General features: G+C 33.9%; 2 protein-coding genes across 2 annotated transcripts in view; both read right to left on the bottom strand.

Moving 5' to 3' along the window:
- Positions 1 to 3,310: 3,310 nt before the first annotated feature.
- LOC106121392 (probable cytochrome P450 9f2) lies at positions 3,311 to 9,232 on the bottom strand. Its single transcript, XM_013317052.1, has 10 exons — positions 8,999 to 9,232; positions 7,759 to 7,922; positions 6,776 to 6,892; positions 6,307 to 6,512; positions 5,864 to 5,999; positions 5,458 to 5,535; positions 4,797 to 5,015; positions 4,571 to 4,668; positions 4,221 to 4,389; positions 3,311 to 3,679 (listed from the first exon to the last, which is right to left on the bottom strand). The coding sequence occupies exons 1-10, from the start codon at positions 9,205 to 9,207 to the stop codon at positions 3,513 to 3,515; spliced, it is 1,563 nt and encodes a 520-aa protein (XP_013172506.1). The 5' UTR covers positions 9,208 to 9,232; the 3' UTR covers positions 3,311 to 3,512.
- A 1,283-nt stretch (positions 9,233 to 10,515) lies between these two features.
- LOC106121393 (probable cytochrome P450 9f2) overlaps positions 10,516 to 12,342 on the bottom strand; it is a 5,957-nt gene continuing 4,130 nt past the window's right edge. Inside the window, exons 6-9 of the mRNA XM_013317053.1 lie at positions 12,141 to 12,329; positions 11,562 to 11,659; positions 11,289 to 11,457; positions 10,516 to 10,762 (exon numbers count right to left, since the gene is read on the bottom strand). Coding sequence (XP_013172507.1) covers positions 10,590 to 10,762; positions 11,289 to 11,457; positions 11,562 to 11,659; positions 12,141 to 12,329 — 629 coding nt within the window. The 3' untranslated portion in view covers positions 10,516 to 10,589. The remainder of the gene's footprint in view (positions 10,763 to 11,288; positions 11,458 to 11,561; positions 11,660 to 12,140; positions 12,330 to 12,342) is intronic.

Genomic DNA, 12,342 nt, shown 5'->3' on the forward strand with positions numbered 1-12,342 from the left:
TAGTCTACTTTTCACACGGTAGGGGGCGCTGTACAAATTTTAATACTTTTGTCGATGGCATAACGATGGTGCTCGTCAAAAATACTCGAGCTTGGTCCACTGAATCGATCTTGACGTGTGAAATGTGTAATTTATATTATATTGGCATAAAGCAAAAACAATGGAGGTAAGAAATAAATTTCTAATTCAATGAAAAACAAGTTTGGGTCTCTTGCACCCATTTTTTCGGTTTCGTCCTCACTCAGTCGACTTTCTTGATGTTCTTTTGTTTTAATTAAGATTAAGTTCTAACGTTTATATTTCGAATTTGGAAAACTATTTGTGCAAATTAATATAGTTTAGTTCGCGTCGTATTTTGCAATTAGGATTTGCAAGCAAAGCAGAAAGCATAGCGTATATCGGCAATATGCCGGTACGACACCAGCCTGGCTGAGACAGCGTAAACCTTTGCCAAGAATTTATACGGCTACTGATGATTAAAAATTAAATACCTATAAAGTTCAATTGCATACTAAACTACCGCAGTCAAGTGTTTAATTACCACTGGGGCTCCCTTAGTGTAATTTAAGTTTTACTAATATAAAGGAAACATCTTTATTTGATATCAAAATTGGTTAATCACTCCACGGAGATACACTACAATACAATATTGTTATTAGTATTATATTAATATTATAAATGCGAATGTTTGGTTGGATGTTTGTTAGAATGTATCTCCTTGAGGGCTCAATGGATCTTGATGAAATTTGGCACAGTTGTAGAATTAGTTAGTTATTAAGTTTTTTTATAATTCCTCAGACGGAATCGCGGGTGTCAGTATAACTTAAGAAGATAACGATAGCCAAATAATAAAGATGTTGCCATACTAATTATGAAATTAGTTCTAGAATGAAACTATGATTAGTTATTGTTGTGTATTATTTGACAGTGACAACGGTTTGCACAATTTATATGTCGTTGTACAATGTTGGTTGTTAACGCAGATGCTGACTGGATGCGGCGGACGTTTGAACGTGTGGCGAATTAAATTTATATCAAGCGACATCTGTTACTTATATATGCATCATTTTTATTTAACAATTGTGTATTAAATGTTCAAAAATATAGGATACATTGAATGTCGATTTTTTTCTGTAGGCGGTATAAAGTATGGATAGATTTCGTGAAAAATTTAACGGATGATAAAAATGTATGGACAAGGACGATAAAATGGTACAGACAAGAAGTAAACGGCCGTGTTTATATATCAGTTTAGTATAATGTCTCACGAAAGTTTGAATAATTTAATAGACAAGAAGTAGTTATGAAGGCAAGAAGATATAATATTTCTTAAAAATCTAATTAAAAAAAAAACATGGAATGGAAAATATGCTATGATTTATGAACAAGATTTATTAACGTTCTGATTCATTATAAAAGTTAGTCCGGTTAAGTTTCAGTTATAACATAGTCTCAGTATTGAAGAAAACTCGAATTTGTCTTGAAGTATGTTAGTAACAAGGTAAGTTGCCAACCGCGGCTCAGTTCGCAACTCAGCCGCTACCGCAGCGCCATCTAGATGAATACAGAACAAACTTACAATGCTCTACTAACTCTTAAAATATTATATTATACAATATAATTAACTAACATGGATGTACCTTATTAATCTTAATTATTACTAATATTATAAATGCGAATTTAAATGTATGTTTGTTTGAAGATATCTACAGAACCACTGAACGGGTAATGCTGAAATATGGCTATTACATACTAGTTGCGGTTTTTTTTAATACCGCGCGGAGAGTCACGGGCTTCAGCTAATATAAGTAAAAAAGCGGCTATAACTCTAATCGTGGGATGCTGATACCAAAATGCTCTTTTGAAACATATTTTACCTTTAAATATAATACATATATTATCTTTTGTCAGATAATGACCGAGATGACGATATGTTTTGTACTGAGATATTGGTCTCAGAAACCAAATATAATTTACTATTTAAAATAGAAATATAAAATCATACAGTTTAATGTGACAATTACGTTAAATTAGATGAAGAGTAAAACTTAAAGAATTAAAGGAAGGCGTTTGTTTCTGTGGCGTATTGCCAATTTAGGCCGCAGATGTTCAAAGTTTATTTTATAGCGGGAAGTTTTTACTGGTATTTTTATTTCGACTTACGTAATATTTTATAAAAAAGTATCTCTGACGCTTTACAAACGTCAAACTTTGGTCATAATAAATAAAAGTTCCATAATCCTCCCAGTCTTAATAGTATCAGTGAGAAAAACTTTGCTCCTAGAATCTAATGAACCTTAATGATAATGATTCTTATTTATTTAAATTATTAGATATCAAGTATATATTTTTCTCTTGACAAATTATCTAGCATTAAAATAATATGAGAATTTACGGCTTCGCTCAACTTATGGCACGCTAACTCCCACACGAGTGCATTAGCGAAAGCGAGTAAGTTAAAAAAGATATTTTTCAAAGTACTCCCATCGTGAAAGCAAGTCTGAGCAAGTTTGTAAAACTGTAAAATAAAATTTTATGAGGTCAACGGTTATCTCGCCCCTAGCTACCGTTTGTAGCGGAAAGTTGCCGGCTGACGGAAGCGCCGAGCAAATTGTATTGGTTCGGTTATATTTCGAGGAAATAGCTTATAAAGGAAATATTATTTCACGTAATTTCTATTTTATAATTCACCACTAGATGGCGATAGGTTGACACACAAATTAAGGTACGGGATAAAACAAGCACGGTCTAATCTGTGAGGTAAACATCTAAATACTTTGTTATAGAAAATGGACTTCAGGCAGGGCCTACCATAACCATGTCTATACAGATCTATTAATGCCATGAACAATTTATATTTAAAAACAAATTTCTAATCCTAATACAATTTTAGATATTTTACTGGTGTATTCTGATTGTCCTAAATCTCCCTTCATAAGCGCAGCAAAATATTTCAGTAGCCGGCATGAGGATTATAATGGGTCCCACAACAAAGCGGCGACAGGACGGATTTATACGCGGTCGCATCGCCGCTGCTCGCCAATGAATTAACATTAAAATAACTCACAAATTACGTACTAACAACCTAACTGATTTAAAGGCACAACTCCCTAGACATATCAGCATATTTTTATACCTTTTACCTTTTAACCCTGTTTGTATTCATTATTTTGTGTGTCGTGGTTAATTTTAAAATCGTAGTATTTTGTTATCGTTGCATTATATCTAAGTAAATAATAAAACTAAATTAGTGATACAAATGTTTATTTAAAAAGAAATTAATACAATACTTCTATATTTTGTTTATACGTTTATTTTTTCCTTTATAAAAAGTTTAAAGGTAAAAATATTAAAAAATTGGTCTACAGATGACCTAGTAATAAATAAACATTAGGCTTTTAATGTTGAAGAAGAAATTTAGCAAGATTTACCGAAACCAGTAAGAATCCGAAAAGACGACAAAAAGTTTGGGAACCTATGGATAAGATCAATATATTTGCCGTCCACAAATATTAACATCTACGTTCTAAGTTAACCCAAGTTCCTCCTGCAGCTTTAATATTGAAGTCATGAGGCTCCAAAGTAATCGGATCTGTCGTTTTCTCACATTTTAATATATTGAAGTTCAATACTATGTCGTAGATCAACACTTTAAGCTCCAATAGTGCGAATCTGGATCCTGGAACAAAAGTACTACAATGAAGATTTAAGCGCCAATAGCCTAATGGTTAAGGGAACGGATTTCTGGTCGGGGTTCCAACCCTGCCTAGTGTGGTAAACCATGTCCTAGCCGAGCGTAGAGCTTAGTTGGAATGGTAGAAGAAATATTAATATTTTAACAAAAAAAAGATTAACATTTTTACTAGATTACTTGATTTCTAATGGTTTCACTCTGAGTGGATTGGTCATTTAAGCAGTCACTTAAGGTTTTCTCATACTAAATCTATGTTGAAGTGACTAAAAAACTACTCTGAGAGTTGAAGTGAGTCATTTAATTTTTTGAAAAATCCTGGTATATTTAAAAAAAACATTCCCGTATTTTTTTATCTTCAGAATATAGTATAGAGATATTAATATTTGTAGATTAGTATATATATATATTTTTTTTTTTTGTGACTGAGTAGTCACTGTTTGCCTTGAGGAGGCATTTAAAGTTTAAGGCATTTACAGTTTAAAGATTAGTATATATGTGACTAGCCTATACATATCTCTTTACTCACCAATACAAACTCGAGGTCCAATACCGAATGGCATAAAAGTGAAAGGTTTGATTTCGTGTTTCCTGTCGTCAGAAAATCTGTCCGGATCGAAGACTTCAGGGTCAGGGTAGTGGTTTGGGTCGAGATGTAGGGAATTCACCACGTTATATACTACGTCGCCGGGATTTAACTGTAATTAAAATAGTTAAAAAATGAGATAAATGAACCATCGTGTACTTTTCTGTTCTTTTTTTTCACAATATACAACATTAATATCTTTACAGTTAAATATTCAAATTAGATTTTGTTACAGGGGAGGGAACTGCGCAGCACGTCGAACCACTAAGATATTTGAAAACAGTAATACGTACTTTACAAGGTTTCCCTCCTTCATGCGGTGGGGGCAGTTCGTAAGCCTTCGTACAAACTCTGTCCATAATCAAAGCTGGAGCCCATCTGCGCAATGTCTCTGTAACGATACGAATCGACAACTAAAACCCGACTAAAGCAATTGTCACATAAAACGCATACGTACATAATATAACTTATTAAAAACATATTGACATTATAAAATTTAATTAAAACTAATAATCGTACCATTAATAACGCAATCCAAATATTTCATATCACTGATATTGTCGCATGTAAGTCGGTCGTGTTTTTCTTTGAACGTTTTTATTTCTTCATACAACCGATCCTGGATCGTCGGATTGATTGCCAGTTCGTGGATACACATTGTCAAAGCTGTTGCTGATGTTTCGAAACCGGCGAGGAAGAAGATAAACACTTGGCTTGCCAATTCTCTTTGTGACCATTCTGTAAAACATACGAAAAGTAAAGGTGGTGTCGTATCTCTCTCTCTTTCTAGCTATACCTTATTGTCTGTCTTTCCGTCTCTGTCACTTCGCTTTATCTTTGACATTTTCGTCTCAGTCGCAGCAGTCACAGTATGACATATTTTATTCTACAAGTGTGTCATATTTGAAATATAAATTAAACATAAAAAATAATAGATTTACAGAAAATTGTACATCTGCGAGACAAAAGGGACTATGAAAATAAATTATGCTGCAAAAATTGCAGGATAAGTTATTTTCATATTTGTCGTACTTTAGCTTTATATTATAAAGCGACGCTTTTTTCGCGCGTCCCTAGATGGCGTTGTCTTTTTTTGCGTCTTTCAAATGTTTTCTGCTTAATATCGATTTAATGGTCGTACTGTTCTATTAAAACAAAGTGGCACGTTTTTTTGTATTACCTGTACTTTGACGCTTGAGTTTTTCCGCTTCTATGACGACTTCATCTTTGGAATCTCCATCCTCAGCTTTTAAATTTCCTAGAAAAAAATAATAAAAAAAACTCAATCAAAACGGAACATCTTATTGTAAACCAATTATGATTTTAAGTATCGCCTTACAGTATCCATATTTTTATTTCAGTTTGAATAAATCTTACTTCTTGCTAATATTATAAATGTGATTGCTTGGATAGATGGATGGATGTTTGTTTGAAGGTATCTCCGGAACGGCTGAACGGATCTTGATGAAATTTGACATAAATGTAGAACATAGTCTTGAAGAACACATAGACTAATCGTGTTTTTTTTTACAACGGACAGATGGAGTTGCTTGCGACAGCTAGTACAAATAATTAATAATATTCACCTTTATAAGCTTGCATTAACAGTTGTATGATATCAGGTCGTTGTATATTGTGTGTCTCTCTGTGTTCCATTGTTGTAGTTACTATATTTTCGAAGAATTTCGTGTATTTATCTTCAAAAATTCTCAATCTTAATAGCTGAAAAAAATATACAATGTAAAGAACACAATAGTTAAAGAATATTGTCTTTTCAAAAAAAAACGTAGCAAAAAAATAAAAAAGGACCTTGCAATGGTTTAGTCGTTTTATCAATCGATTAGTTGTCGCCCACGACTCCGTCCACGCGGAATAAAAAAACATAATAAGTAGCCTATGGGTACCTGCACACTATGTTCTATGTCTATGTCAAATTGCATCGAGATCTGTTGAACCGTTCTGAATATACCTTCTAACAAACATCCATCCATCCAAACATTCGCATTTATAATATTACTAAGTTTATTACCTTACTAAGCGCCGGGAACTGGTTTACGAAGAAGAATTTAAACTTTTGTTGTGCTGACATATTGAACATCGCTTGTCCAGTCTTGTAGAAATCGTTATCTTTATTTTGCACCGAGTTCACTTGGATGCCGAACGCAGTGGAAGCGATGACGTCATTTGTATATCGTCTCATCAGGTCAGACACGTCAAGGTCTTTGTTTGTGTGATCTGAAACCAATTTATCATTAAATTATTAAAACTACTACGGCACTTTCTTTAAATGATCACTAAGGGATCCGCTCAGGGTATATTTAGTATGAAAAAGCTAAAATAAGCGACTGTTTAAATCTTATATATAAAATTCTTGTGTCACAATGTCAGTTACCTTATCCGCCGAAATGGCTGGATAGATTTTTATACAATTTTATACGCATTTTTTAATCCAGGCGGCAGCTAGTAATATTTATATGTAGTTTTCACTGTGGACTTACCCTTTAAATAATTGACCATGTTATTGCTGATTTCAATCATAAACGGCAACATGTGTCGCATCTTGGAACCAGTGAAAGTGGGGCTTAAAGTTGTTCTCATATCTCGCCATTTGTTATCTGATAAAAAAACGCAATATTTTAAACTAGTAACAACGCTTACAAATTTTTTAAAACTTAGCTATAAAAGTGAAGATTAGAAAAAAAGTATGGAATGACTGTGTGAAAGAGGATATGCGTAAGAAGGGGGTAGACTCGGATATGACGGCTGATAGAGATGTATAGAGGAATAGTACATACTGTGCCAACCCTCGATAGGGATAAGGGCAGGTTGATGATGATGATGATGATTAGAAAAAAAGATTTTTCTCAGCTTTTCTTTTGTATCCCTGTCCCATAAAATTTAGTGTTTTAACATATAACTAAAACTAATTTTCATTGTCTAATCATAGTACATTTACTTCATTCATTGGGTTGCTTATATTTTAATCTAGTCAAAACAAAGTAAAGTTCAAGGCACTTGCATACAAAACAAACAAGGGCTGTTATCTTATTGTTGTTTTCTGAACAGTTCAGTCATATATAAACTATATATCAACTATATAGGTAAATATATAAAGATAACATAAGTACATTCCAGCTTTATCATTATTATTGTTAATTATAAACACATTATCGTTGGTTTCTGACGCCAATCTTATATATACAATTCTCGTATCACAATTTTCGTTCCCATACTCCTCCGAAACAGCTTGACCGATTCTCATGAAATTTTGTGAGCATATTGAGTAGGTCTGAGAATCGGCCAACATCTATTTCTAATCCCGCGCGGACGGAGTCACCGGCGACAGCTAGTATCTCTATATAAAATATATCGTCATCCCCGTCATTTGTCTTTGACAAAATAAATATAATATGGTGTAGACAGGGATTTTTGTCTCGGAAACCCACGGTGAGTCTGATGAAGATGATGAATTGAACCTTACCTTTCATCAATAACAAACTGCTGCCAAACAAAGGTTCAATTTCCTCAGGAAAGAAATCCTTGTGATTAACAAAGTGATCGAAATCTTTTACTGTAATATGTTTGATAATCTCTGGATCTCTAATGAGGACAACAGGCGTAATAGCTTCAATGTAGCCAACATATCTAGAAAAATATGATCATTGGTACATAAGATACTATCTTTTTTTTATATTATAAGGTGGCAAACGAGCGAGCGGCCACCTGAAATCGCTAAAATAGCGAAGTGACCGTTGCCCATAGACATACGCAATTGCTTATGCGTTGCCCACCTTTAATCGACGGAGGAGAGGATGCACAGAATGAAAACATTTTCCCCTTCCATGCATCCTCTCATCCGGAAAGTCCACTTCCACTTATCCTTTCCTTTAAAGAAAAAGGGTGGGAAGGGAAAGAGGACTAAATTAGGCCTCCGGGACGAACAGTCATCAGACTGCAACGGAATTGCTTCCACTTCACGCCTGTCTTCTGTGTGGTCGTGGTATTTCACCGGGCGAGCCTAGCCGATTCGTGCGAAGATGTTAAAGCGGGCTCTACCTTAATTATTGTTTAAAAACTTTAAATTTATTTACGGTTATCTTTTTCAAATTATAATTATTTTAATTATCTGTTCATATGTTATAAAACATAATTTTCATTTAATCTTTTCTTCCATTTTTCTGTTTATTCATGTTAGAATTCTTAAAACTTGATGAAAGTTGAAAAAGTTTTTATTATCAATTATTTCTTCAATATTTAAAGTATAACATGTAAGGCTCAGTGTGATCGTTCTCTTTGCTGGTATGTAATTTATTTTTAGACTAACATGGGAGGGTCACGATAGACCTCTAAATATGTCACTGCCACATCATTGTTACATGACCCGAATCATCTTCCTGCCATCGATAGTCATGTGATTTAATTTAAAATAATTGACATTTTATTTATTTATTTAGAGGTCGATTGAGACGAAATACAAAATATAAATTATTGTTTAATGTATCAAAATTATGTCAGATATTCGATACATAATATTTTACAATAAAAACACCTACAAGATCACAGTAAACCATCGACATCGACAAGAAAAAAGTTTGACATAATTAAATTTGATTTTTTTCTTCGCAAAAATATTCGATTATAGTCTATCTGGCTTTCTTCCTTTCGAAGTTTTACGTTATAAGTAAAATTAGAATCGTTTTATTAAAATAAATGATACTTACTTTTCGTTTGGAAATTCTTTGTATATCGTGTCAATATCTTCAACAAAATGTTTCCTTAAGAATGTACTGCGTATTATATTTCCAAATATTGGTACACCAGGATTGTACTTCAAGCCTTTCTCTTCAAAATAGTAATGGACACGTTTATAAGTGTATATAAAATACACTAATATAGATGTTAAAATGAATATTAAAATTTCTACGATCATATCGCTTAATATCCCAACGAACACTAACGAACTAAGACGTAGTTGTACTCTTGTTGAATAAATTGTCATATCACCCCTTGTAGTTGAGATAACGGATTACAATTCACAAGCGATAGCGGGAATTAATTATTCTTACGTGTATCATCATTATCATCATCAGCTCTGTATACGTCCCCACTGAGGGGCTTGGAGCCTACCCAAGTTAGAGGTTACTAGGCCATAGTCAACCACGCTGGCCCAGTGCAGGTTGATTGACTTCACATATATCTTTGAATTTCTTCGCAGGTATGTGCAGATTGCATCACGATGTTTCCCTTCAGCGTAAGAACGTCGGAGAAATGTACATATGTAAATCTAAAAACACTGGTACATGAGGGGATTCGAACCCAGGACCTGCAGATTGCAATTTCACTGCTTGTCCCCTGTGTCACCGATGCTCTACTACTTACCCTTGTATACTTTGTCGAACTATGGGTTCACCGTCTCATTTGTATTGACAATATGCTATTAATTTTGTGTTGAAATATTTAAATTTTGATTTTCTTTTCTTATTTTAAAATAAAATAATTCTGAAACACAATCCCTTATAACTTGTACCACCATATTACGTCGGTACAGCCGTTAATAGTCTATTTAAATAATGGCCAATACATTGACATTTGACTGTTACAGAGGTGAACCATTTTATTGGGTCATCACGATTGGTTACGCTTAGGTGTTAACAATAAAATTCAAATTAGTAAATAGATTAAAATATTTTGTTTTATTGTTGTGGATCTCCGCTGTTCCTACGTTGACCTATGTCATTAATCTTCTATTTATATTATTAACAACCAGCAATTAACCCAATTACAATATTTACAATAACTGGTCATGTTTATATTTTGTAACTGTAAGTAAATATCTTCTTCATATATTTCTTTGTGTTGGTTAAAACAAGCGAGTGTCGGTGGCTCAGGGGTTAAGCACTTGACTTGCAATTTGCAGGTCCTGGGTATGAATCCCGCCATGTACCAATGTGTTTTTCCATTTCCGATTCACATATGTACATTTATCCGACGTTCTTATGGTGAAGGAAAACATCGTGATGCAAACTGCACATATCTGAGAAGAAATTCAAAGATATGTGTGATGTCAACCAACCCGCAATGGGCCAGCGTGGTTGACTATGGCCTAATCGCCCCTTACTTAGGGTAGGTTCCGAGCCCCTCGGTGGGGACTTATAGTGAGCTGATGATGATGGTTAAAACAAAGAACAAAGAAGGATAAAATAAAACACGTTATAATTTTGCAATCTTTATTTATATTTCTTACAAGTTGCAAATAGTATGTATTTACTTATTTATTTTAAAACCATTGAATCTCAGATTATACTTAAAACATCATTGTTGTGTTCTTGCTTCCAATTTCACCCATGTCCCTCCTAAGGCAGATATATTAAACTCGTGTGGTTGCAACAGTATTGGGTCTGTGGTCTTTTCGCATTTTAATATTTTAAAGTTTAATACGATGTTATAAATTAACACCTTTATTTCCAGTATTGCAAATCTAGTTCCTGAAACATATTATGAAGCAGCATTATAGACAAATATTTTATTTTCACACAATGATTTTAATGTAAATAATATTAATCTTAATAATTATATAAATGCAGTTGGATTAAAGGCCCTATACAAAAAGCAGTTATCCTAGAAACCGCACGAATCGTGAGAAGGTTCCTGTCTCTGCAGCCCTGATCACTGGTTGTTTGAGTCAAGGGATTCCGCAGCCGGTGGTGTTCTATTTTCAAAATAATATATTTTGTTTTTTATTTTTTATATGAAATGTACCATATTAAGAATAAGATAAATAAATGAACATGGAGATATAAGTACGAATGTTTAGATGGATGGATGTATGAAGATATCTCCAGAATGGCTGAACGGATCTCGATGAAATTTGGCTTACAAATAAAAAATAGTCTGGAAGCACACATATGCTACTAATTATGTTTTTTTTTGTTTAATTCAGCGCGGATAGACTCGTTGGCGACCGCTAGTGTTTACTAAATATAATAATTATTTTATTTGCACAAAACTCACCGATACAAGTACGTGGACCAATACCAAAAGGCGTAAACGTAAATGGCTTGATTTCGTGTTTATTTTCTTCGGAAAATCTTTCAGGTTGGAATACATCTGGTTCAGGATAATGTTTTGGATCAAGATGAATTGAGTTTACCATATTATAAACGTAATCTCCAGGATTTAACTGTAATTTCAAAATATGACTTCGTTCAGAACTAAATATAATACGGCTAAATTTAATAGGTCTCGTAGATAAAGAACACATTAAGATGATATGACAATACTTACTTTGGTCGGTTTACCTCCTTCACGCGGTGGTGGCAATTCATATGGCTTTGTACAAACTCTGTCCATTATTAAAGCTGGTGACCATTTTCGTAATGTTTCTAAAAGCATCAAAAATCATTAATATGTTTTTGTTATAAGAAAAGGGGGAAAACGAGCGGTGGGAACACCGAGGTGATTAACGACACCCATGGACAGCAGAGGAGCTGCAGACTCGTTGCCGGCCTTAAAGGAGTTTAAATATTTTTTTAATAATTTGTTATTTATATACCTATATACAAAACACATTATATTAAAAACAGAACACCACCGGCTGCTGAATCCCATGACTAAAACAACCAGTGGTCAGGGCTGCAGAGACAGGAACCTTCACACGATGCGCGCGGTTTCTAGGATAACTGCCTTTTGTGTCGGGCCCTTAATCCAACTGTGTAGCGAGAGCTTCTTAAGATGTTGGTCGAAGCTCTTCGCTATCAGTCCATTTACCGATACGACTATCGGAATAATGGTAGTCGATTTCATACGCCACATGGCGGTAACCTCGTGAGCCAAATCTAGGTATTAATTAAGCAGTTGAATTACCATTTATAACACAGTCTAAATACTTCAAATCATTTATATTCTCGTACAACAATTTGCCTTTAGTTTCTTGAAATATTTTAATTTCTTCGTACAATTTTTCTTGTACGAGAGGGTTAACAGCCAGTTCATGGATGGTCATACTGAGAGTCGTTGCAGATGTTTCGAAACCGGCGAAAAAGAATATAAAAACTTGTCCCACTAA

The sequence above is a fragment of the Papilio xuthus genome, unplaced genomic scaffold, assembly GCF_000836235.2.
Source record: "Papilio xuthus unplaced genomic scaffold, Pxut_1.1 DF826945.1, whole genome shotgun sequence".
NCBI classification, from domain to species: Eukaryota; Metazoa; Arthropoda; class Insecta; order Lepidoptera; family Papilionidae; genus Papilio; species Papilio xuthus.